Here is a 22,340-nt window from a genome sequence, read left to right as displayed (position 1 = left end):
AAATTGTGATCTCGGTGGGAGTAAAGTGTGTTTGTATGTAAGCGGGTAAACGAGAGAGACAGAGAGAGAGAGAGAGAGAGAGAGAGAGAGAGAGAGAGAGAAAGAGAGAGAGAGAGAGAGAGAGAGAGAGATTACTTCAGAGTAACCGCAGCAGCATATCCAGAGTCCCTGTGAAGAATCTGGAAATGGCACTGGCTAATTGCTTCACAAATAACTGCAGTTAAATTGTGGCAGGAAAACACAACAACAGTTTTTTTTTTCCACCCACCCAGACCACATGAAAGGGATTCCAGCATGCAAATGTTAAAAGCTTCTGATCAAGAAAAGCCTCTTTGAATCACATTCAGAAAATGTCTCCAGATGAAAATAATAATGAAAAAGAAATCAGAGTGCGCTGTCTGTTGTGGTAAAAAAAAAACAACAACAACAACCTCTGTACCGCTTCTGTTGTTTTCAATTACAAAAAAATGAGGATGTCTTTGAGTGGAAAATGCTCCACTGATGGTGCTGTGGAGGGGGGGGGGGTGCTCTGCCAAGTTTTTGACAGAGAACAGAAGAGTCCCAAGCAGTGGCGTGTTTAACGACAGAAGGTGATGAGAGGAGGGTTTGCACCTTTTATGGTGACTTTGATGAGACACTTTTCCACAATTTGTCATCGAGAGAAGACGAGAAAGCCAACTGTCGTACTTTTAAGGACGCAAAAGCGAATATATTTACATTTCCTTCCATTTACTCAGCCATCTGTCACAAATGGCAGACTTCATCTGGTAATGATCAAGCGCCGGTTCCTTAACTATCTTCCACATCACTTTTGTCTGACCAACGCTGCACCGCTTTGTTTAAGCTCTCACAGCAGACCGGGTCCCAGTGCTGGAGTTTTCTCCGACACAGAGTAATGCCCCCTCCTCAACCTGTTGCTGCGCGCTACCAATCAACTAAAAATCTCCTTTGCTGCAAATCTTCAAGGTTTTTATTTCTTGTTGTCTTTGCTTTGATTTCATGTAAAACAGTTTGGATTGTCTAGACTCTAGAGCATGATTAGATACTGAAGAAATAAACTTGCCTCGACCTGAAGCGGCGTTGTTTTGGAGTTGGTGAGCTGCAAGCAGGCATTATGGGTCCTATGACAAAAAATAGAAACCATCCCAAAACCTGATATAAATATATAACAGTTCCTTTTTGGGGGCCCTCTGTCAGCCAGGGGCCCTTGGAATTGTCCTAATTATTTTGTCCTGTTATTTTTTTTCAAGGAATTATTTTGTGGCACATTTTTGTGTTTTAAATTTTTTGTGTGTGCAAATTCAGTGATATTTTCACAATTATAGTGTCCCATTCCTTACCTGACAGTCCCCATGAGGAAGATTAGAATCATCCCCTCTGTGTCGAATGAGGGTTAAAAAATGAATTGTAATATAGACAAAGATAAACTTTGTCAACAGTAAAAGCAGTTTTCAAATTAAGATCTAATTCATTCAGGCAAAGCAAAAATATCTAAACTCACCTTGCTGTTTGAAAAAGGAATTCCCGCTTCAATCATAAATCGCAACTGTTTAATGAAATAACTGTCATTAAACACATTTATTTCTCATTCTATCTCGCAAGCTACTCCGAGACCGGATTGTGGTGAGAATAAAGAAATTGTTTAGATACAGCCTTTATGAAGTAGGCTAAAAGATCTAAAAAAAGTAATGCTTCATACCCTGAACTGGATTACAAAGGGTAACAAACTCTAAGGCTTTATGAGAGCCATTATGCACAAAATGACAATACATAAAACAGACAGCCTATCAAAAATAACTCTAAAAGCACAGACCTCCAGGAGGCCACAACAGAATCCAGAACAACAAGGAACCGTTGGAGAGTTCATCACCGAGACATTTAGGAACATCTTCTGCAGAACCCTTTTGGAAGGGTAGAGTTCCCTTCCAGCTCCTATAAACATTAGTATAAACGTTAATCATAGTGTTTCAGAAAAAGAGCCCCACACCTACAGTCATGGTGGTAGAGTGATGGTCCGAGGCTGCTTTGCTCCTTCTGGACCTGGCCCACTCGCAGTAATTGATGGTCCCATGAGTTCTGATCACTTCCTGTAATCTTCTTAAGGAAAATGTTTGGCCATGAGTTTGTGACCATGAGTTCAAGGACATTTGGGTTATGCAGCAGAACAATGATCCAAATCAGACTAACGAGTCCAAATCTGGGAGAAAAGGGTCATGGAGTGGCCTGGCTAAAGTCCAGGCGTAAATCAGACTGAGCTGCTGTGGCGTGACCTCGAAGGAGGCATTCCTCTGCCAAACGCACTGCAAAGCGGAGCGGAAACTGTCCTGTCGCCATGAAAAAAAACAAAAAAAAAACAAGCAGCGCGGGTCTCTGAAGGCGCTGATACTCACCACAGCCCACCAGAACTGCAACCTGAAACTGAAGTTGCACCAGGACGGGTGCAATCCATCAGTTTGGCAGTAAAACGCTGCCAAGATTTAGTGTCTCCTCATGTCAGGGGGAGTGTTCACACAGACACACGCGTACATGTTCTTTGTTCTGATCCACGTTTCAGCTCGCTTTTGAAAAAAAAAAAAAAAAAAGTAATGTTGGGTTCTAGGAGAGAACAATCGTGGAACCTTTTATCAGAGACAGGCTACCATGCGGGATGATGTGGCTGACTTGCACATGCCTGGAGGTGAAAGGGATCTTTCACCCAGATTAAACTGATTTCACAAAGTCCTTAAAAATGTCTTTGCCATGACCACAAACATGGTCAGAATAAGACCAGATGTTCCACGGCTAGACCGAGGACCGCTAATGTCTCTTCTTCCTCCTCCTGTTGTCTTACAATGATAGAACGTGGAGGGCTACATCAACAGCCCCTAAAATATTGTCAAAGTTGACACCTTTCCATGCCCTTTGTGTTGACAGTTAATTTATTTTTGAACCTGTGAGCATACAAAAAAAAAAACCCATCTTTAATAAATTCAAACTTGTGGCCATTTATCTTCATACATAGAATTATCGTGGACATATATCTTCATCGCTCGGATTGTATGATGACGTTTCACCGTTTTAAAACTTCTAAATTGTTACGGCTGTCATGGCGGCGATGGATGCAATAAAACTACTGTTTACTAGTCCTACTGTTGCCCAGGCTGAAATGTGGGCGAATCCACGTTTCAGCAGAAATCCTGCTCGTTTCTCCTGTTGCCTAAAAAACCCTTTTTGCAGCTTATTAAACTAATCAGCTCTAATCTCATAGCGGGTTACTAGCCTTATCCTCAACAGCAATCAGCTTGGTATGGTGCGTGAGTACACTCTGAGCCTCTGGATGTTGGGAGAGCGCATTTCATGGAGGCAAAGAGGTCCAAGCGGAGAATCCAGGGAGGCAAACACGGTCACTCAGCTTCTAAGCGTGTCCACATGTGAGTACAGCTTGCCACTCGGGCGTAGTTTCTGTGCGGACTCTATATTATTCCAGAGGGCCGACGGGGAGCACGGCTAAAACCTGGAATGTTCACTATTTCCCCACAGGAAGAGGCTCGTGGAAGTGCACCGCTGCCCCACGCCCAAAATCTCTTCATCACACGCAAAGCTGGCAGCCGGCTGAAATAAAACCAAAAAAAACACGCATATTCTTATTCTTTTGTGTTTTATTAAAGACGTTATTTCTTTAATACAGTTTTATTGTACAAAATTTCACATTACAAAAATATTACATGGATTTTGTTTTCATAAAAAAAAAAAAGAAAACGAACCGAAGCGGTCTGGTTTTGACCGCGTTCTTCCTCTATTATACGAGTTAATATTCACTTCACTGGTCGCTGCTTGGCTCACACAGAAGCACGTTCTACACTTACACAGGTCTTAACACGCAGGGTTTCTGCAGAAAACAAACAAGACACACTTTAAAGCACGTAGTGGCACAGTGAACGCTCTGAGGCAGTCTCAGCGATGCCCAACCGAGTCGGGATACTTTAAGGCACTGGGTTCATGTACATGTTGCACGACGGCGTCAGGCAAGCAAAATACACCGTTTTATATTTGGGTTTACGTTATGCCAGCCATCACTGTTAACTAGAGATGCGTCGATTTCTGTTGCCGTTTACTGGTTTTGTAAACTTAACGATAAAAAGCATGGGCTGGTTACCTGTGTCAAGGTATACAAGGGTTCTAAAAGTTACAATTTTCAAACTGATAAAAGGTTCTATCATACAGCTCCTATAGTTTAAAGACCTTCTGATGAGATGCTAGATACATTTTTTCTAGCTTTGGAGATGAAAGAGCAACGTATAAATGCCCCTATGCAGGGCCTGTCAGCTGGCTGAAAAGAAGTCTGCCCCAGTTTTCCTCCCGTTTGGAAATATTTCCACTTTCAAAGCGCGGACAGCTGGCGTGTGAAAACTAAAGGAGCGCCACCTTCCACTACAGTCGGCCAGCTGCAAGTATTACGGCTGTTTTAACGACTACATTTAGTGGCTGATTGCTTTGTTTAGACTTTATAGTTGTTTAAACAATGTTTGGAAACATAGGGACACTAGAATATTTACTAAGGGTTGTCATAGCAGCCCGTATCTAGTGACAACAGCTTACGCTGATACTGATTGGTCTTTAAAATCTAAAAGTGACTGAATTAAAATGATTTTTCAAGCCTTCCTACAATTAATTATCTTTAAACGAAGCATTTTACTAGGAGCGGAAGCGACGTCACACTGTGCGTGTGAGCCAGGGGTTGCTGTGAAACAGGAAGAAATTCATTAGGAAGTTTTTTGGCATCTTATATTAGATATTAGCACGGTTAGCATTATTAGAGCAGTTAGCGTCTCCTCTTTGTAGCTGAAAAAGTCGGGTATGGTCAAAAATACTAAACGGCTGAGGAGCGTATTAACACGCACCAAAAGGAGTCTAGCCTGCATGGGAAGCTAAATACAGCTAACACTTAAATAGCTTCTTAGACCTTTTGTTTTACCTCTGATTTAATTTCAAAACGCCTCACCGATACGAAAAACCACTAAGTTAACGTAACATCGTCCATACTGAAGAGTGTTCAGCCTTTGCTATGGTGCATTCAATGACTGGGAAGGGATTGGTCGTTACAATTTCCAGCGGACTGGTCTCTGTGGGATTTTACAAGCTACTTAAGCTAGTTTAAGTGTTACGGCCAACCAATAAGTATGATAGGTAACATTGATGGGTACTGTATCGTTCGCGTGGCATTCTCGACTCCTGTTGCATGAACCTGTTAAAACAGGTGCCCTCTTTTCTGCCCCGTGTTTTGGCCATGAGCACTGAGATATACGAACCTGACATTAAGACTTGAAGGCACATTGTAACACAAGCACACACACCCACACACACACACACAGCCTAACACATGCAGGCACCCGTCTGGCACCTATAAAAGACAGTTGTTTCATTAAATGGCTCAGTAGGGGCTCATCCCAGCCAGCAGGATGAGGCCCACATCCAAAACCCACCCACCCACAAACACCCTCACTGTATTTTCCACATAACTGTAACGTCTGAGGGAACACTGACCTATGCACAGAGTGAAGGTTAGCAAAGCTTTCGAAAAGCTTTTTTTAAAAAAAAAAAAAAAGGTCGTTCATGTGTCGGCGACCTAAAATAGCGTTTTAAAAATCCCTCAGGCAACGTCTTGTAATGCAACCGAACTAAAACAATATCCTTCCTGATATAGAGGAATTTGTTTTGTATTTTTCTGTCTTAATATGAGTCACACAGTGAGGAGCAGGACTGTGAGTGGAGCTCCTGTGCTGGGCGCGGCCAAGGTGGGGAAATAAAAAAAAATATAAAAAATTTCACAAAAGCCGCACACAGCTTTGTTAGCAGCTGCCATTTGTAAGTTTTGCTTGATTTCCGACTTTTGTTCAGGAAAAAAGAAAAAGTCTCGACAATGGAGAACGTGCAGCAATCTTCACAATAGGAGAGAAGGTCAAATATTCCTTGGGTAACAAAAAAAAAAGGTCATCTCTCCTCTCCACACATTCAGATGTCTGGTGAGATTAAGGAAAAACATGAAAACGTCCCTTCAGAAAGCAAAACTTGCTTCTTGAGCGTTTCCTCTGGTTCTCCTCTGCAGTTTCCACAGTGTTTATTTTGCTCAGTAAGAACTAGTGGCTATAGAAAAAATAAAGGAACAGCTCTGTTCATGGTTTGTTCGCAGGCAGTTTGCAGCCTTCCTTTACGCTATGATGAGATGGTTTCCCCGCTCCCTGATGTCTGCTGCAGGGATAAGATCTTTCTTCACCGGTGTTTGGGACAGAGCAGAGCGTCTTCCTTTGGGCCTAAACAAGTCGGACACAAAGAAGACCTGCAGGCAGAGAGAGGAAAGGCTTAAAGCTTTGCAGTTTGTCAAGAAAATAAAAATAAAATAATAATAATAAAGAGACTGGCTGCTCCTCGTTTTTGAACAAAAACATTAATACTTTTTTGCAGCTTATCCACATTTTTTTTATACTTAAAAACATATATATGCATATTCTTTCAATGACTATGGCCTAAATATTTACTTTTAAACACATAATCTAAAAGAATTTGGTGGGGACATTTGAGATAATTTAGGGAAAAAAAAAAAAAGATAATTTTTTTTTTATTTTTCATGATTGGTCACATACCTGTTTTTGATACAGTTAAACCTTTAAGTTTATGGCATGAGCATTTACCAAAACACCTTACCCAGCTGTCCTACTTTTACCTTTAGGGTATCAAATTTGTTAATATTTATTTTTTAAATATGTTTATTGCTTTTTCATTGAGGAACATAATTTATCTGTAAATAAAGAAAGCATTATGAAAACAAAAACCGTTATGTCACAGCTAGGGTCCCTCCCTCAGTGTTGTTCAGACTACAATTAAAGATTAAAATGATAGCAAAAGTCTATGTCAGTGAACCCTCTAACGATTAAAATAAATAAACACAAGAACTTAGGTCTAGCAGGGTGAATTTTTCATTCCTCTGATGTGCAAACTGGAGTAGAGTCAATAAAATGTCCAACAGAGGTGGATGAGCACCAATTTTAATCACGAGAGGAATTAAGTCCTAATATTAAAAGTTTACACCAAGCCTCTTTGCTAACGGACCTTGTCACAGTGGACACCCAATACCTTAGCTGTGATAATATGGATGACGGAAAAGGTTTTTGGGTTATAACGTTTCAGGTTATGCTCGTTCATTCAGCTTCTTGTGACGACAAAAAACACATTTTAATCCACTCCTGTGAACACAAAGAATATGTCATGCCTAAACACAAGACTGAAGTTCCATGTTGGCTGTCTTACACAAAGATTTCAGATACCCCACATTCTGTTTTTAAGAGTTTGTAATCAGTGTAAAATAATTCAGTCAGCATTTGATGGGTTTAGGTAATTTAGATTTTAAACAAAATGTTAGAAATTGTAGTCCAGACCAATTAAAAAAGTTGCAAATAGCCCTTTACTTTAATGCAAATAGAAAGTCACAAAGCCGATGCCAAGTTCAGCGCAGTTAGCGGCTAACAGTCAGACAGTATTCTCACAGTAAAAACTATTTTCTGTCACTCTATTAAATTCATTTACACTGCAACTCTCTAATCCACACTTTATCTTCAGTATTGACAATGTGTTAGTGCTTAAACTATAACTTTATACATGCAACACTCGCTGCAATCCTCCTCCTAACCTGTAGGTGTCTCTACAGAGAAAACAGTGCTAAAATGCAACACAAAATGTTATACAGGAAGTAAATTTTAAACTCCCAAGTTCAAATTTAACATCGTCACCCTTTTGTTGTTGTGAGCCTGATTCTGTAATTGTAAAACGGCAGGTAGAAGGTTTTTAAACAGCGATCAAAGCGCTCCTTTGGCTAACTGTAGATGCTTCTGGATAAGGATAATGTCTTCTAAAGAGTAGTGTGACAACTTACAACGCAGTAGGCCACTAGGGCGCCCTGAATGAACCCAGCCAGGACATCGGTGGGGTGGTGCTTGTGGTCGGACACCCGAGACAGACCGGTGTAGAAAGACATCATGATGAGGGTGAACTGGGTCAAAGGACGCAGCAGGCGGGCACCGTGCCATGTGAAGCGAGACTGCAGGTAAAACTGCAGAGGAACAAAAAAAGGGCAGATTGTGGGTTTGTTGCATTGTTGTTAAAGCGCACAATGAGTAAAAGGACGACTGTCTGGAAACTCACCACTAGGTAGAGCATGGTGTACATGGAGAACGACGCATGTCCAGAGAAGAACGACTTCCTGAGGAGAACAGTCATCACTCAGCATCTTAGCACATAAATATCCAACCCAATGCCATCCTGTGTGCCAGTGGGAGAATGAGCCACCTCTCATCGGTTACCATACCTGGCCTCTTGGACTTTGCTCTCCTGGCCCCGACATGTGTACTCAGTGATGTAGCCCAGAGAACAGTTGATGGTGGAGAAGTCAGGGTCACACACATCGAGGAAGTGTGGCCGCATGCGGCCCACCGACACCTTGGCGATGTCTGTGAAGGACTGGCTGATGGCACAGCCGAAGATGAACACCCCGATCTGCTTGTAGAGAGCAGCAATGTAGGGGTTCCCAACAAAAGCCTTGGATCCCTCGTTCAGGAAGTAGATCCTGTAGCTTTCGCCAATGATGATCTAAGATAATAGAAAGGAAGCTGATGTCAGTCAAGTGGTCCTTTTCTCCCCCTGGAAAAGCCTCTAATGCAGTCTTTCCTCAACTACAACATTTTCAAGTTATCCTATGCCACAGAGTGATGCTGGCAATTTATATCTGTGCAAGTTTTGGTCATTTTACCTCTTCACTGTTTTTGTTCTGTCTTTATTTAACTTTTACCATTTATACATTTATAGCTTTGGTGGGTTCCGTCCAGAGTTTTCTAGGTTTGAAATGGAGTTGTCTGCCATGGGACATTTTGGACCAAGTATGCATTAAATTGGACCTGCCAGTTATTTAATACGTAATTTGGCAACAATTTAAGGTATTTTTTTGAAAGGAAATGTGGTTTTATGACTCCAATCAACTTCTGATTGATTATTGAGATTCTGGTATGTCAAGTACCATTTGTAGAATTTGTCATCACTTTATGCAGGATCTTGATAGACTAGAATGAACTTCGGTATATTTTGGCGCACAGGTATTGAGCTCTCTTCACTATTGGGGCTCCTTATTTGCTGAATATCTTTAACCGTGCTGTTCTTCTGAGAGAAAACGTTGAAGGCAGAGAGAGAATGCAGCACAAACCCCCCACTGACAACTGAAAGGGGGTGATCAGGGGGAGGTGAATATCCATGACTCAAAACAGCTGTTCCAGCTCAGAAATAACCCCCCAAAACCTCATCATCCTCCGTTGTCTTCAAGCAGTTTACAACTGAAACGATGGAGGAGTGACAGACAGACCGGGGGGAGGCTCAGGGAGAGAGAGGAAGGACAGAAGGTAGAGAACGATGGGAAGGGAGTACACAAAAGGAAGATATGCAAATAAGACAAGAGAACAAGGAGGGATGCAAATAAGGAGGAGAAGGAGAAAAGAGAGAAGAGGAATGAGGAGCAGAGCAGGGGTGGGGGAGGCACCGCTGGTTCTAATCAAGGAAACGCTGAGCTAGGCGACGTGTCTGATTTTTGGAGGCCAGACTCCACCAGGCGCGCGTTTGTTTTTCCCTTTCTAAAGCGGCTCTCCAATTTCACAGGGGCTGTCCGGCTGTTTTCATGTTAGTATCTCCATTTCATCGCGCGTTCTTCAGAGGGGCGCAGGCGAGACCCTCACTCTGGAAAACGGTGGAGATTCAACAAGCGGACTTTTTTTTTTTCCACCACGCAGGCCTTTAGAGCCAGCTGCAGCTACGCAGCTGGAGGAGAGACAACACATCTGGTTCCTCTTGTGCAAGAGGTTTGACTGAGATGAATGATGTTGCCTTATGTTGTGGTGCATGCGCAGTGCCTTGTGTAGGCATTCACACACGCCTTGACCGTTTTTCCACATTTGGTCGTATTACAAACACGAAACAAATTGGATTTTACAGAGATTTTACGTGATCGACCGGCACAAAGTAGCACATAACCGAGAAGATGAAGGAAAAATATAGTTTTCAATTTATTGACAAATACCAGTGCACTATTAAGTGCAGTACTAAGCAAGAAATTATGTTTGCAGTTTTCTACAAATTATGAGGGGAGCAAGCAAACATGTGGTGGAAGGTGTCAGACAAGGCTGAAATGGAACTTTTGGGCCAAGGTGCAAAGCACCGTGACGGATGGAAAACTAGCACCCCACGCAGAGTGTGAAAAAAAAACAAATTCTTGTGTTAGATCGGCCCAGTCAAAGTTCAGAATCCACTTGAGGATCTGTAGCCAGAACAGAAAACTAATGTTCTCAGACACTTCCATTGTGGGTGAAGGATCGTGATGGGAAGAATGGTCCTTGGATGTGCAAAGCTGGCAGAACTCTGTATGACTTGCAGCCGACATTGGAGCAAAAGGTGGTTCTACAAAATCTTGATTCAGGAAGGCTGAATACAAACCCACACTACACGTTCCAGATTTGTCTTAGTAAAACACTTTTATTTTAACTACATGCTACTTTGTCTTTGTCTAACACCATAAATCTCAATGTCAATGAAACACTTTGTAGTTTGGGGTTACAACGTGACAAAATGAGAACGGCAAAATAAAAAATAAAATTGCCAATTTGTTGCTTGGATCAAGTTTCAAAAGTGACCCCATAATGTTTTTCCCTTTCACCCTAATAAAAAGGCCAGCATAAATTACAAAGGGCACGGCCTCTCAGTCCCCACAGCTATGTGAGCAACGAAGCACTAAATAAGTCCATGTTTGTTTTTTTCTTCTGCTTCATAAAACACAAATGTTGGCCGGAGCTCTCTCGGGGGGGTTAAAGATGGATCCAAATGTCATGTCTCGCTGGGGGAAAAAAAATGAAATATAAGGCAATTTTGTTCTTGTTTGGGGCCCGCACCACAATTCCACCCCAGCAATTATGGTATTTAACCAAACAACCATTGCGTCAACCGTAATTACACGGCCGCGGCTCCTTCTCACCCGTGTGGCTTTAAGTCTGAGCAGTACTCTGCCCCGGGTGACACAACACAGGCACCCTCGGCCATGAAGCAAGGTGGCGTCGCCCGGCAAGGTGAAGACCGCACGTATTACGTGAGGTGTAACGGTTAACTTTTTGAAGGACACTTGTGCCAGGCAGGCTGCAGGAATCTGTTTGCACACGACTTTGCCGTCTTCGGTCGTGAAGGTATTACTATGTGGCTACCGAGCTGCTGAAAGGTATTCATTAAGCACCGACTATGCGCTCGGATAGCTGTTGCTACGGCGTAAAGAGACGGGATCAGTCCATTCAGTGTGGTCGCTGCAGAGTTCTCGCAAGAATTGCTAGAGTTTAAAGTGGGCTTCTGTGTAGTTGCTAAGTCGTAAAACATCAATTGTTGGATTTAGATAGAAAACTGCCTTGTGATTATCTTTATTCTTCTTCTTTCTTGGCGACACCCAAATAAGAAGAGAGGGCTCCGAACTATTTAAAACTTCACTTTGCTGTAATAGCCATAATCACATCAGCCATCTCGTTTCCCCTGGGGGGGAAAACCCTGAATGAGTGTTGTTGGCTCATTCTTATCTAGAATGCTCTGGAGGCAGTGACTCTGGCTGATAGTCTGCAGCTGGGGAGATGAGTAGCATCGGTTATCAATCCGGATAATCTTAGTTTATTCCCCTTAATGCCCGAACCGGGAGATAAAGTTCCCGTGAAGAGGCACAAAGCGGTTTTAAATAAATCTGCTTGTTCTCCCAGAGGTGCCCAGTATTATAGTACCCATGGTATAAATGGGCTTTAACATAAACTTAGCAACAAAAAGAACAATATTATGTGTTCGGTGGTGTTTTTTTTTTTTTTCCATTGTGGTAACGATGGTTGTTGCAAAGATGCTTACAAGTCGCTTTCTCCAAGTTTCAGGTCTTTAGGACACAAGTCTAAGTGGTGTACCCTTGGAAAGCCTGTGGACTTCTCCTGTAAGTGGCGCCATATTTGTAAGCAAAGTGCATTTGCACAGAGTTGAGCACGAGGGTGGCTGCCATAAAAACTTGCCAAATCCTCTCTGCAAAAATGCTAAGCAGCTTTCGGTGGAGGCGATGTGATGTTGGGGGGCAGCATGTCTCAGGAATAAAAAAGGCTCATTATTACTGGAAGCCATCTCGAGGTAGAGTGATACTGAGATTAGATTCCACAAGCTGTGTTAATCTCATATCTCCTCTGTTAGGGACCATACTCTGTTCTCCAATTTGACAATGCTTGCCCCCACAGTGCGGGGTTTATCAGAGATTACCTTCACACTTTGGTAGGGGAGACGACAGTAGGGTTTGCCTGCAGCCCTGACCTCAACCCCATTAAAAACCAAGGGATCATCCAGGGCATTGTGTTCGCACCAGAGGGTCTAACTCAACTGCATTAGCAGCTACTCAGTGTGGCGTTATGTATACCATTTGAGGTATCTGACATCTAATGTTAAGATAAAGATGTTAGTTCCATCTAAGGCCATTTTTATGTGCTGTAAATTTCACCGGTTTACACAATGTAGGACGTAAGACTTTATCAAGGCAACCCACATGTAGATAGCATCTAACAGTTGTTGTGACCTGAAGATATCGTTCTATCATCAAACAATGAGCTTGGGGGATTTTTACCTCTCAGCCATCTTCCTTACTAATAAATAAGGTGCTTGTCCTAGCTTGTCTCAAAGAGTTCTAGTGGCTTTAAGTTTGAATTATCACCCTGACTGCAGACAAGGAAATATTTAAACTAGCATCTGTTGGTCCTATCGATTTTTGGACTCAGGAAGACAAACATACATCTTCAATGCTAAGTTCTCTTCTCTCTCATTTTAAGGAGTGACCAAGACAGAGGGACCTATTTCATATCACATTTATACAAAAGTGTTACCATAAGTCAAGGATTACTGGTTAAAATATCTTAGACACACTTTAAAACGATGTACTAATTAAATTAATTTCATAGGATTTATTAGAGATACCATTGAGGCACCAGTCATCAAGTACAAAAGTAATCTGAGTAATTTTTTCATTTTGTTTCACATTTACTGTAAAACAGCATTTTTTTTATAAACAACAGAACAAGAACTGTGAATCATTGAGGCAAACATGAACAGCTGTAACCAATTTGACTGTCGGCACTTGCCTAAGTCATAGTTGTACACAGAACACATGAGACAGCATCGACTGTGAACAGGAATGAAACGGAGGATAAACAGAACTGGCGCGACAATTCACATGGCGGCCACAACAAGCGCTGGTAGTGCATGGTGCTGAAACATGAGGAGTGAAGATGACATTAGTGATGAGAGTGAGGTGACTTACAGAGAGGATGGTGATTAGAATGCCAGCCGCGCTAAGCACACCGTCGCTAATGGTGTCTCCGTTTTTGGCCGGGTACCTGATGGACTCATCATTGCAGTAAAACCCTCTACGGTAAGGCTGAACCGCGCAGGTCTCAATGACCAAGAAAGGCAGGCCAGCTAGTGTGTGGAGGCAAGTGAGAGGCACAGAGGGGAAGAGGTGGGGGGGGGGGGGGGGGGGGCAGGGGGTGGTTGGGTGAGGAAGAGAGATGGAGGTGCTAGGTTAATGACACGCAAATTACCAGAGGTTGTGGTTACAAGCAGGAGGTGACAAGAGAACATCTGGGACTGGCTCAGTTCGTTCTGTGGCTGCATGCTGTGACTAATAGAGTAATGACTGCTAATTTTATTTGTTATTTACCACGGGAGGGTCACTGTGGCTCCGACTCGTGGTCAGGACTCTTTCAGTCTGTCAACTGAAGATCAAGTATGCCTTTACTTTCCAGCTGGCTGTCTCCGTAAGGAATCATTCCGCTGATCTGGATCTTTCTAAGCCGTTTGCAACTTAACCATTTTACATGGCAAATTAAAAATTGGAAACTAGAAGTTGCAGAAGGAAATTTTCAGCATCTGGTTTAAAAAGGCCGGAGGAAGCACATCAAGCCAACAAAGCTTTGTTCTGCTTACAACGCTAACATACGGCTACAGTTTTTATACTACATCTACAAAACACAGCTTATTAAATCATGTAAGAATAACTATGTCACTAAATGTGTATGTTTCCAGCTGATGGCTGCAAGAATGCAGATTACTACTAACTACTCTATGTCAGCACTGAAAAGTTATTTGCAAGTCTATAATTTAAATGATAATGAAATGCATGTTATCAAACACTTTTTACCAGTACTCTCCTTTGTACACAGCTCATACCAACTCCTTACCTAGTGTTCTTCCTGGAAATTAAAAGCTTAATATTTAAAAATATAGAATTTTGTATTTATATATTTATATATATATATATATATATATATAGTGAAAAGAACGAAAACTTAAGGCTGCCTGAAGGATGGAGTTTAAATCTAACAGCTTTTGGTAATATACAGTGGAAACTAGCAGACAAGTAATGTGCTGCATACATGATTTGCAGTCAATGGGACATGACCACTGAGAGTGACTCAGAGCCTGTGGAAGCCATCAAATCTGTGCGTGATGTTAAAAAAAAAAATAAAAAAAATAAGCCTGCCACTGGTGAACTGAGCGTGCTCCGGCAGATGCTCCCCTTATCCCCCTGCTTCACCACACCAGGACTTACAGAGACCACGGGCACAGTGACGCCCACAGCTGTGAGCACGGTGGTGGACACCGTGCTGTTCTTATAGGCGAGTCTGATGCTCTCGTCATTGCAGAAGAACCCCCTCTGGTAAGGCGGGAAGGGAGACTTGTGCAAAAACACGCCGACAAGAATCACTGCATGGTTGGACAGACATGAGGGCAGGTGAGGCAGGTTTTTTTTTCAGAACACATACAAAAACTGAATATACCAGAGGAAATACAAACCACTTTAAAGTCTTCCAACAGGGTCGTCTCCATGATAAGTTTAATTGACAGCTGTCATTAAAGTGATAGTAAAAGAACCCACAAAAATGAAACTTCAAACACATTTTTTTTCCAAATTGAAAGATTTTAAATACTTACGTGAAAAAAGCTAAGAGTCAATTTGCCCCCTCTGCCAATTAATCTCCAAATTTAATACCTACGCACTTTGTCCTTTCACACTTTCATCTTGTACCTGTAAACAAGGTGCTTTGTACCCATGTATTTAAACCATTGTGTATATGTTGGTGTCCGTTGCAGTCAAGTATTTTCATTAATACTGGGTGTTAAGGATTATGCGATCCAGAGGCTGGAGCTGCAGAAAGCAGTTAACAGGGAAGCGGCAGATAACTCACCCCAAAATGGTCATACAAGTGCTCAAATCTGACATCCAATTGTAATTCAGTTGTGTGAAAACTGCATCACACTATAAGAATATTGCAAATGTTAATTTATATAACCAGGTTGGCTTACAGAAGAATATGAGTAGATACTAGCTGGTAGGGATTAACCAATGGTCAGTGGGAAAAGGCCCGTTGTAGACGACACAATGTCATACCCTAAGAAATCAGACATTAAAATGACTTATTAACCAGCCAACTGCAGTGTTACTTTATAAAGAGAAGAATGAAAAACATATTTAATGCAGGTATAAATCAATTACTGAAATGTACCGGTTTATTCTATATTTTGCTTAAATCCATTATCCAAAAAAAAAAAAAAAAACATACTGTAAGATCCAAAAAAATATAATAACATTATTTTTAATATATAGCAATTAAACCTTGTATTTTAACCCATGGCGGCTACACTGTGACTATCTAATACCGAACAATGTCAGGTTTCCCTTTAAACCTGGAAAGAAAAACACCCAAAGCACTTCCAGCGTGTTTATCTTTCAGGCCGAGCCTTTGAGGTGGACTTTAAAAGGCCCTTCTTAAGCCGCCTCGGGGGTGTTTGCGTCTGATCGATTTAGTGTCGTTCACCACTTGAAGTGGCGAAAAGATCTTATTTTTTTTATCTGCTGGCAACAAACAGACTGGGTGTAACTCAGCTAAGAGCCAATGAGGACGGCTTATTTTCCACAATCTGCGAAGGTCACGATGGAGGACTTTGATATGTGAGGGTGAACGAGGTACCCAGGAGAGGCCTTCATGTCTTAAAGCAGGATTTGGAAAATGTGCTTTCACTTCACTTCAAAGTGACGTTAAGCTTTCAAGTCGGCTGCGATCTGCAGATATAAAGAAAAACAAGCAGACTGGTGTTTGGGGGGGTGGGGGGTGGGGGCGTGGTGGTAGAATGGGGATATTTCTCAGACCAAATGTCAACACATGCTTGAGTTGCTGAGCCCCCCTCAACCCAGTACACCCACCCGTACACACAGAGCTAAAGTTGTGGGTTCAGCCGCCCAGCTGGGGCGAGTTCAGGTTACAGAGAGTTCTGGTGCTCTGGGAAATCCAGAATGTCGGCGGGCCCTCCGCGTTCAGCAGGATTCACATTATTAACCTTCAGTCGTTCTTCAAACAAATACCTAACCCGGGGGCGACATTCCGCTCCAAAGCAGGACCGTGAGGAAAAAGAAACAGGGCGGGACGTCTCAACGGTTCTGAAGCTGTGAAAACATAGCCCCGCTTTAGCGCGCGCTCAGACCCGAACGTCAAATCCCCTACGCTTTGGTTTATCTGTCTCTGAAGAGAACAACACGGGGGGCTGTACAGACAGCGGGCCTGATGGAGAAACGGGGGGGCGGCCAATACTAGACATGAACTCGTTGCCTCAGAACCCTAACCTCTGCAACCTCTAAACATATTCACAGACTCAGACGAACCACAACCCCAGAGGCGGGGGGTGGGAGGGATGCAAGAGATTCAAAGAAAACGAGATCTGGCAAATGTATTGACAAAACTCAACTCCATTCAGGGTCCGTGGCTGTTAAATGAGCCCTAAAGTGACCGAGCGCATGAAACGGCTTCTTGGAAACAGGGGGGGGAAAAAATGACAAGAACCAGAAGGTCACAGTCAGATCCTGTCTTCCAGGCATGCGGCTGTTTTTCTTCTCCCCAGCTCGGTGCCATGACCCCTCGCATCCTGCTAACACTGCAGCTTCAGCAGTCAGCGCAACATCTTGGGATTTTCCCCTCCTACCCGCTTGGGCCGGGGCCCGCAAGAAACATCAGAGGGTGGAGGGTGAGTCCTTGTCGCGCCAACATCAACACCTGGCAGCAGGTGTAGGGATGTTTTCCCGCATTAGCTCAAGTAAAAAAAAACAAAAACAAAAAACTGAGCTCTTCATATCAGTGCCAGTGGTTTGCCTGGTCAGTTTGCTGGTAGCAACATATACTACGGATTTATAAGTAACTTTCACAAAGTTTAAACTTTGACATAATTTCTAATGTTTGAATCCTTTTTAATCAGATACCAGAGAAAGTGATGGAGTTTTATGAAACAGAGAAACTCAATGCTGCTGTACCCTGCTTATCAGCCCCTGAAAGAAGACTACTACATGTTTCCTATGCTTACAACAATGAGAAATTAAAACCTGTGGAAATATTTCTGGTTTTGGAAAACAAGGATAAGCTCCAGGAATGCCAGATCTGGCTTTTCCTGGCTTTCACCGATCTCCAGTTTGTTTTAAACTCAGATTTTAAAATCTGACTTACAAAATTATCATCCATACATGAATCAATATTATAACTATTATCCGGTTTATATTAAACATGTGCACCAGAGCACATGCAGGTCTAACTTGTTTAAAGATGGAATTTGGTGACTTTTTAGTTTGGATCCGTTTAACGAAGAGGTAATTAAAATATGGCCACTCGTCATGCTGTTTAAAAGGTGTTTAAAATTGCTATTAAAAAGTTAGCATGTCTGTTGGACAGATAGACTAACTGATTACCAAGCCTGTATAAGCTTGTCCTCCATAGCCCCTTTAAGATCATCCTTTAGTTCACACCGTATTTAAGAAAATGTCCTGACAAGTGGAGGGTTGAAGTAGACCAACAAATGTATGCTGCTGTTCCACTTTGGGATGTAGTAAAAATCCCAGAGCAACCATGGATGGTATGGGACTGTGGAGCTAGTTATCTAGGTGGATTAAATAACAAATTACAGAACAAATTGATCTGTAAAATCTCATGATCAGAAAGGGACTTGTAGAGAGCAGACTGATCCCAAACTGTACTTTTCCTACAGTACCGCTCATGTTTATCTGAAAACTATCACTAAATGTAGTGCATATCCACAGAAACGTTTTTATTCAAGTCTGTATTACAATCCAAGTACCAAAACGTATGGCAGATATTACAATTACCTGTAATAATGTTAAACCCCTTAAGCAGCAGTATGTGTTTTTGCTGTTTTTCTGTTTTATACAACAGCACCTTAATCAGGTTAGATTTGTATTTTCATGTTTTGTCCTGCTCCAGACCTAGTCCCAATACGAAACAAGCAAATGTTGACAGGTGTCAATGACTTTTTCAGCACCTCCCAAGGTTCCTATCACGGTGTCTGTGGAAATACTCATTATATCCTGGAGACATTCAGCAAAACACCAAGTGTGACTGTAAAAACAAACATATGCACATTTTCCACTTTTAGGGAACGCTCAGTCTGCGGTGGGAATGCGTGAACATGTCTGAGGTGTACACACACACACACACAATGACATGGTTGTTTTATTTATTTTTTTACTTTCAGCAGCTTTCACACCGCCCGCCAGTCTGTCAGCTGAGTCTGCAGCAAAAACTTTGCTCATACTTCCACAGTGTAAAGGGAAAAAAAGACATGCCAGACAAGTTTGATAAGCCACATTCTACTTGTATCGCTGGTGACATTTCCTGCACCAGCAGTCATGGGCGTATTCTGTTTTGATGTTTCAGGAGTAAAACGAGAGACATTTCAATCAGCTACGCAGTGTATTCCTCATATGACACTTTGGTAAAGGGATTTCTGAGCCGACTCTGGACACGCTGAACCAAACCTGTGTGGATCAGGAGTGTCCTAAGTGCGTTCTGGGGGCCAAATGTGGCCCCTGATCGCAGTTTTAGAATGATACAAATCTGGCTCTCCACCAAATGGTGCTGATGAAGACGGACACTTTTCAAAGTTTTTTTATTTTTATTTATTGGATCGTTGAATTTACTAGATCAACAAAATAGAAAAAGATCTGACCCAAAAACTTAAACTGTGTACCTGTAATTAAGCCAAACCCCTATTCAGACTTAAAATTTGTTCTTTTCTATTTAGTTTCATTCATATATCACATGTTTAATGCCTTTCTTTGCAGGTAAAATGTGAAAGAAACATGAAGCCCGTTTGGCTTATTAGCCGCGTACTTAGGCTCTAAGTGCCTTGAACGTCAGAGGATTAGCTGGGAACCACTTTATCCACCTCATGTAAACAGAACCTGGTCACCTCACCGGGGAGCAGTTCCTGACAAATCTGACTCAGTTTCATACTTTCATCCTGAAAACTGCTGTCTCTACCGCAGATGATCTACAGAGGGGAGCCAGAACATCAAAACACAACCAAACAACATCCTCGGAGGCAGCGACAACTGCAGTGAACGAGGACGACGGAGGTTACTAGTTGTGGTCCGCAGTTTCCTCCTTGTGGTCAGACTCTTTACTCTATCGCTTTAGACAGAAACACACAGCTGGTTTGTTGACAAGTTCGTCTCTGTGAAGTTTACGGAACAAACGATGGGGATTTACCCTCCACAGAGATGAAAGCTAACCCAAAAACTAAACCTAGCACACGAGAAAACAGATTGTTTAATCTCTACAAGACTGCTAACAGCTGGTGGGTTTGCCAGGAAGCTGCAACAGTGTTGTTTTGAACGTCTGGCTTGCAATTGTGGCTTCACACTGAAATTCCAGCACATTGTAGACTCGTGGTTCCTTCAAGGATCGATTAGTATCAAGGGAGGGGTAAATAATGTTTCCTTTTTGAAATGTTTCAGCAGCAAAAACTAAGTCCACCTGCAGCCTAAACTTTTAACAGACACACGGGTCCGGTTAATGAGGGACATTCTAAAACGCTTAACGTGAAAAAGCTTAATGTGGCTTAAGGTAGGAAAACAACGAGGAATCATCACCAAATTTCGCATGGCCATATCTTGTCATGAAAACTTAAGCCTGTCAAAAAAATAAACCGAAATCCAATGATTATAGAAGATATCTCACATTAACGTTTTCTTCTTCATTGGCGCCTATGGCGAGAAAAAGGCTTAACGTGGTTTAATGTACCTAATCAATGATCACCAAATTTCTCTTTCATATTGCTCCTAATAAGCACATAAAACTGACAAAAAGTCAAACCCAAAGTCCAATTATTATGGACGTTATCTAACATTAAGCGTTTCTGCTTTCATATAGCCAGCCTCTATGCCTATGAAATACTTAATGTCATATAACGTCCATAATAATTAGACTTTGGGTTCGATTTCTTGACAGTTTTAAGTGGTTATGATAAGCAATATATGAGAGAAATTTGGTGATCACTGAGCGTTGTTTAAGTACATTGAATCACGTTAAGCTTTTTTCTTTTAATATAAGCCTCAATGAAGCAGAAACGGTTAATGTTAGATAACGTCCATAATAATTGGACTTTGGTGATGATTCCTCGTTTTCCTGCCTTAAGCCACGTTAAGCTTTTTCACGTTAAGCGTTTTAGAATGTCCTGGTTAATGACCACTGGTTTTAATTACGCCACACACACACACACACACACAGTATATTCCAACAGATGCTCACATTAGAAGCATTCCTGTTGCTGTGAGGAATGTGAGCCTCTCTGCAAAAATATAATGGAAGTCAAAGCTGAGGTTCATTTGGTTACAGGTGTGGGTGGAGAGCAAAGAAATGCAGACTGCCACTCCTTGGAGCACATCATTAGTGGGTTTCCTCTACATCCAGCACATTTCAGAGACTGAGAACAGAACACTAGGAACTGGTGAACCCCCCGCCGCCCCCCAAAACAAAACAACATAAATACAGCTTATTTTGTGGGCTAAACAGAAGTTTCTGGGTCATGCCGGATTTAGATTGGATTTTTTTAGCCCCTCCAAGGCTGTGTGGGGCCCCTGAACAGAATCTGACTTGACGGGGGTCTTCCCACTACCATCAGCCACCACACCTCTACTAAAATCTCCTTGTTACCATATGTTCCACAGTTGTGCCTCCATCATAGCGTGTGCAACTGCAAAACTATTCCGCTGTACAATATTAAACCTAAAGATGAGATGCTTCAGACATCAATTACTTGAGATCAATTCTACTCGTTCAAAAAGTAAACTAATTCAGAGCTCCTGGATGTTGCTGCTGGCTGCATAGGAAGGACATGATCACACGATACTTTGATTTTCAACAGTTTCTTTCAAACATAAATACAAATAATTTCAGGATGCCTGATGTTTTAAGTAGTTCCTCTTTACCTCTGTGGTTGAAACCAGCACTTCTGATTTGTATCATCACTCCTTTAAAAAGAGGCTTATGCCCCTTTTAGTTATCTGGGTTCGATTAGATCCTAACCTGCCATTTTTCATCAGAAACAACTGACCCGATGGGGGACCAGGACCGAAAAAGCAATCGGAGTGACAGTAAGTAAGGTTTTAGCATTTGTATGGCTCATTCCAATAAGGGGAAACATTGGGGATGGGGTAAAGTGACCCGGAGCCAAGACGTCTGGAGTGACAGACAAACCTAAATGTCTTCTGAATAATGAGATGATGTTACAAAGCAACAATGAGAACCAAGAGCCAGAGCTGTCCCGCTGTGATGTAAACTGTCCTGCGTGTTGTGTAAACAGTGAATGGGAGCCGCTTACCCAGAAACAAGCAGAAGAGATCCACGGCGACCAGCAGCTTCCTCCTGCTGTGCTCTTTGCAGGTATTGTTACTCAGTGAACTCTTCGTCTCGGCTGCCATGCTCTTCTCATATATCAGACAGCGTTGCATTTAAAGCCTTTTTCCCCAGCGCGCCTCTAACCCAACGGAGGAAACCTGCTGATGCTGCTGCTTCAGGACTTTTTTTTCTCAACAGGAGCCCAGCGGAGCACTCTGGCGGAGGTTGCTTCTCGCTCTTCAACACTTTCCACGCTTGCCCGGAACTTTGTGCGATCGCGGCTCACCGCTTTCTTCTGCTCTCACCCATCCTTTCTTCTGTTCCTTTTTGGACGCGTCTGGGAGGCTCCGGCACAAAGCCACGCCCCCCACCGACCCCTCCTCCTCTTCCTCCTCCTCCAGGCGGGATCTTCTCCTCCTGCTGACGGATGCTGGCATCAACACGGCATCAGCTGCAGCATCCAGAGGGGATTTCACGGCGTCCAGTCAGCCTCGACACCGATTTCGCTTTCTGTTCGTCCAGGTTCCAGCTCTGGGGGTCTAGAACCTA

General features: G+C 42.5%; 1 protein-coding gene across 2 annotated transcripts; it reads right to left on the bottom strand.

The window, feature by feature from the left end:
- Window positions 1-3,616: 3,616 nt before the first annotated feature.
- LOC105925268 (phospholipid phosphatase 3) lies at window positions 3,617-22,310 on the bottom strand. Of its 2 annotated transcripts, none has more exons than XM_036137960.1 (6): window positions 21,775-22,310; window positions 14,666-14,820; window positions 8,339-8,619; window positions 8,176-8,233; window positions 7,907-8,083; window positions 3,617-6,316 (listed from the first exon to the last, which is right to left on the bottom strand). In XM_036137960.1, exons 1-6 carry the CDS (start codon window positions 21,902-21,904, stop codon window positions 6,188-6,190), a joined length of 930 nt encoding a protein of 309 aa, XP_035993853.1. In that variant the 5' UTR covers window positions 21,905-22,310; the 3' UTR covers window positions 3,617-6,187. The 2 variants fall into 2 exon arrangements, with proteins under 2 accessions (XP_035993853.1, XP_035993852.1); XM_036137959.1 differs by lacking the exon at window positions 14,666-14,820 and adding an exon at window positions 13,376-13,533 and having other exon boundaries at window positions 21,775-22,306.
- Window positions 22,311-22,340: the final 30 nt, after the last annotated feature.

The sequence above is a fragment of the Fundulus heteroclitus genome, chromosome 6 (genome assembly GCF_011125445.2).
Source record: "Fundulus heteroclitus isolate FHET01 chromosome 6, MU-UCD_Fhet_4.1, whole genome shotgun sequence".
Classification (NCBI taxonomy): Eukaryota; Metazoa; Chordata; class Actinopteri; order Cyprinodontiformes; family Fundulidae; genus Fundulus; species Fundulus heteroclitus.
Note: the sequence above shows the minus strand (reverse complement) of the source record. Positions and strands in the feature narration are given on the sequence as shown.

Excerpts from the sequence above, each read along its gene's own strand:
- LOC105925268 (XM_036137959.1), bottom strand. The coding sequence starts at position 21,904 with ATGCAACGCTGTCTGATATATGAGAAGAGCATGGCAGCCGAGACGAAG. Across the intron at positions 13,534-21,774 it reads TCTCTTCTGCTTGTTTCTGG|CTGGCCTGCCTTTCTTGGTC; the intron begins GTAAGCGGCTCC and ends TCCACACACTAG. Across the intron at positions 8,620-13,375 it reads TTCTAATCACCATCCTCTCT|ATCATCATTGGCGAAAGCTA; the intron begins GTAAGTCACCTC and ends CTATTATCTTAG.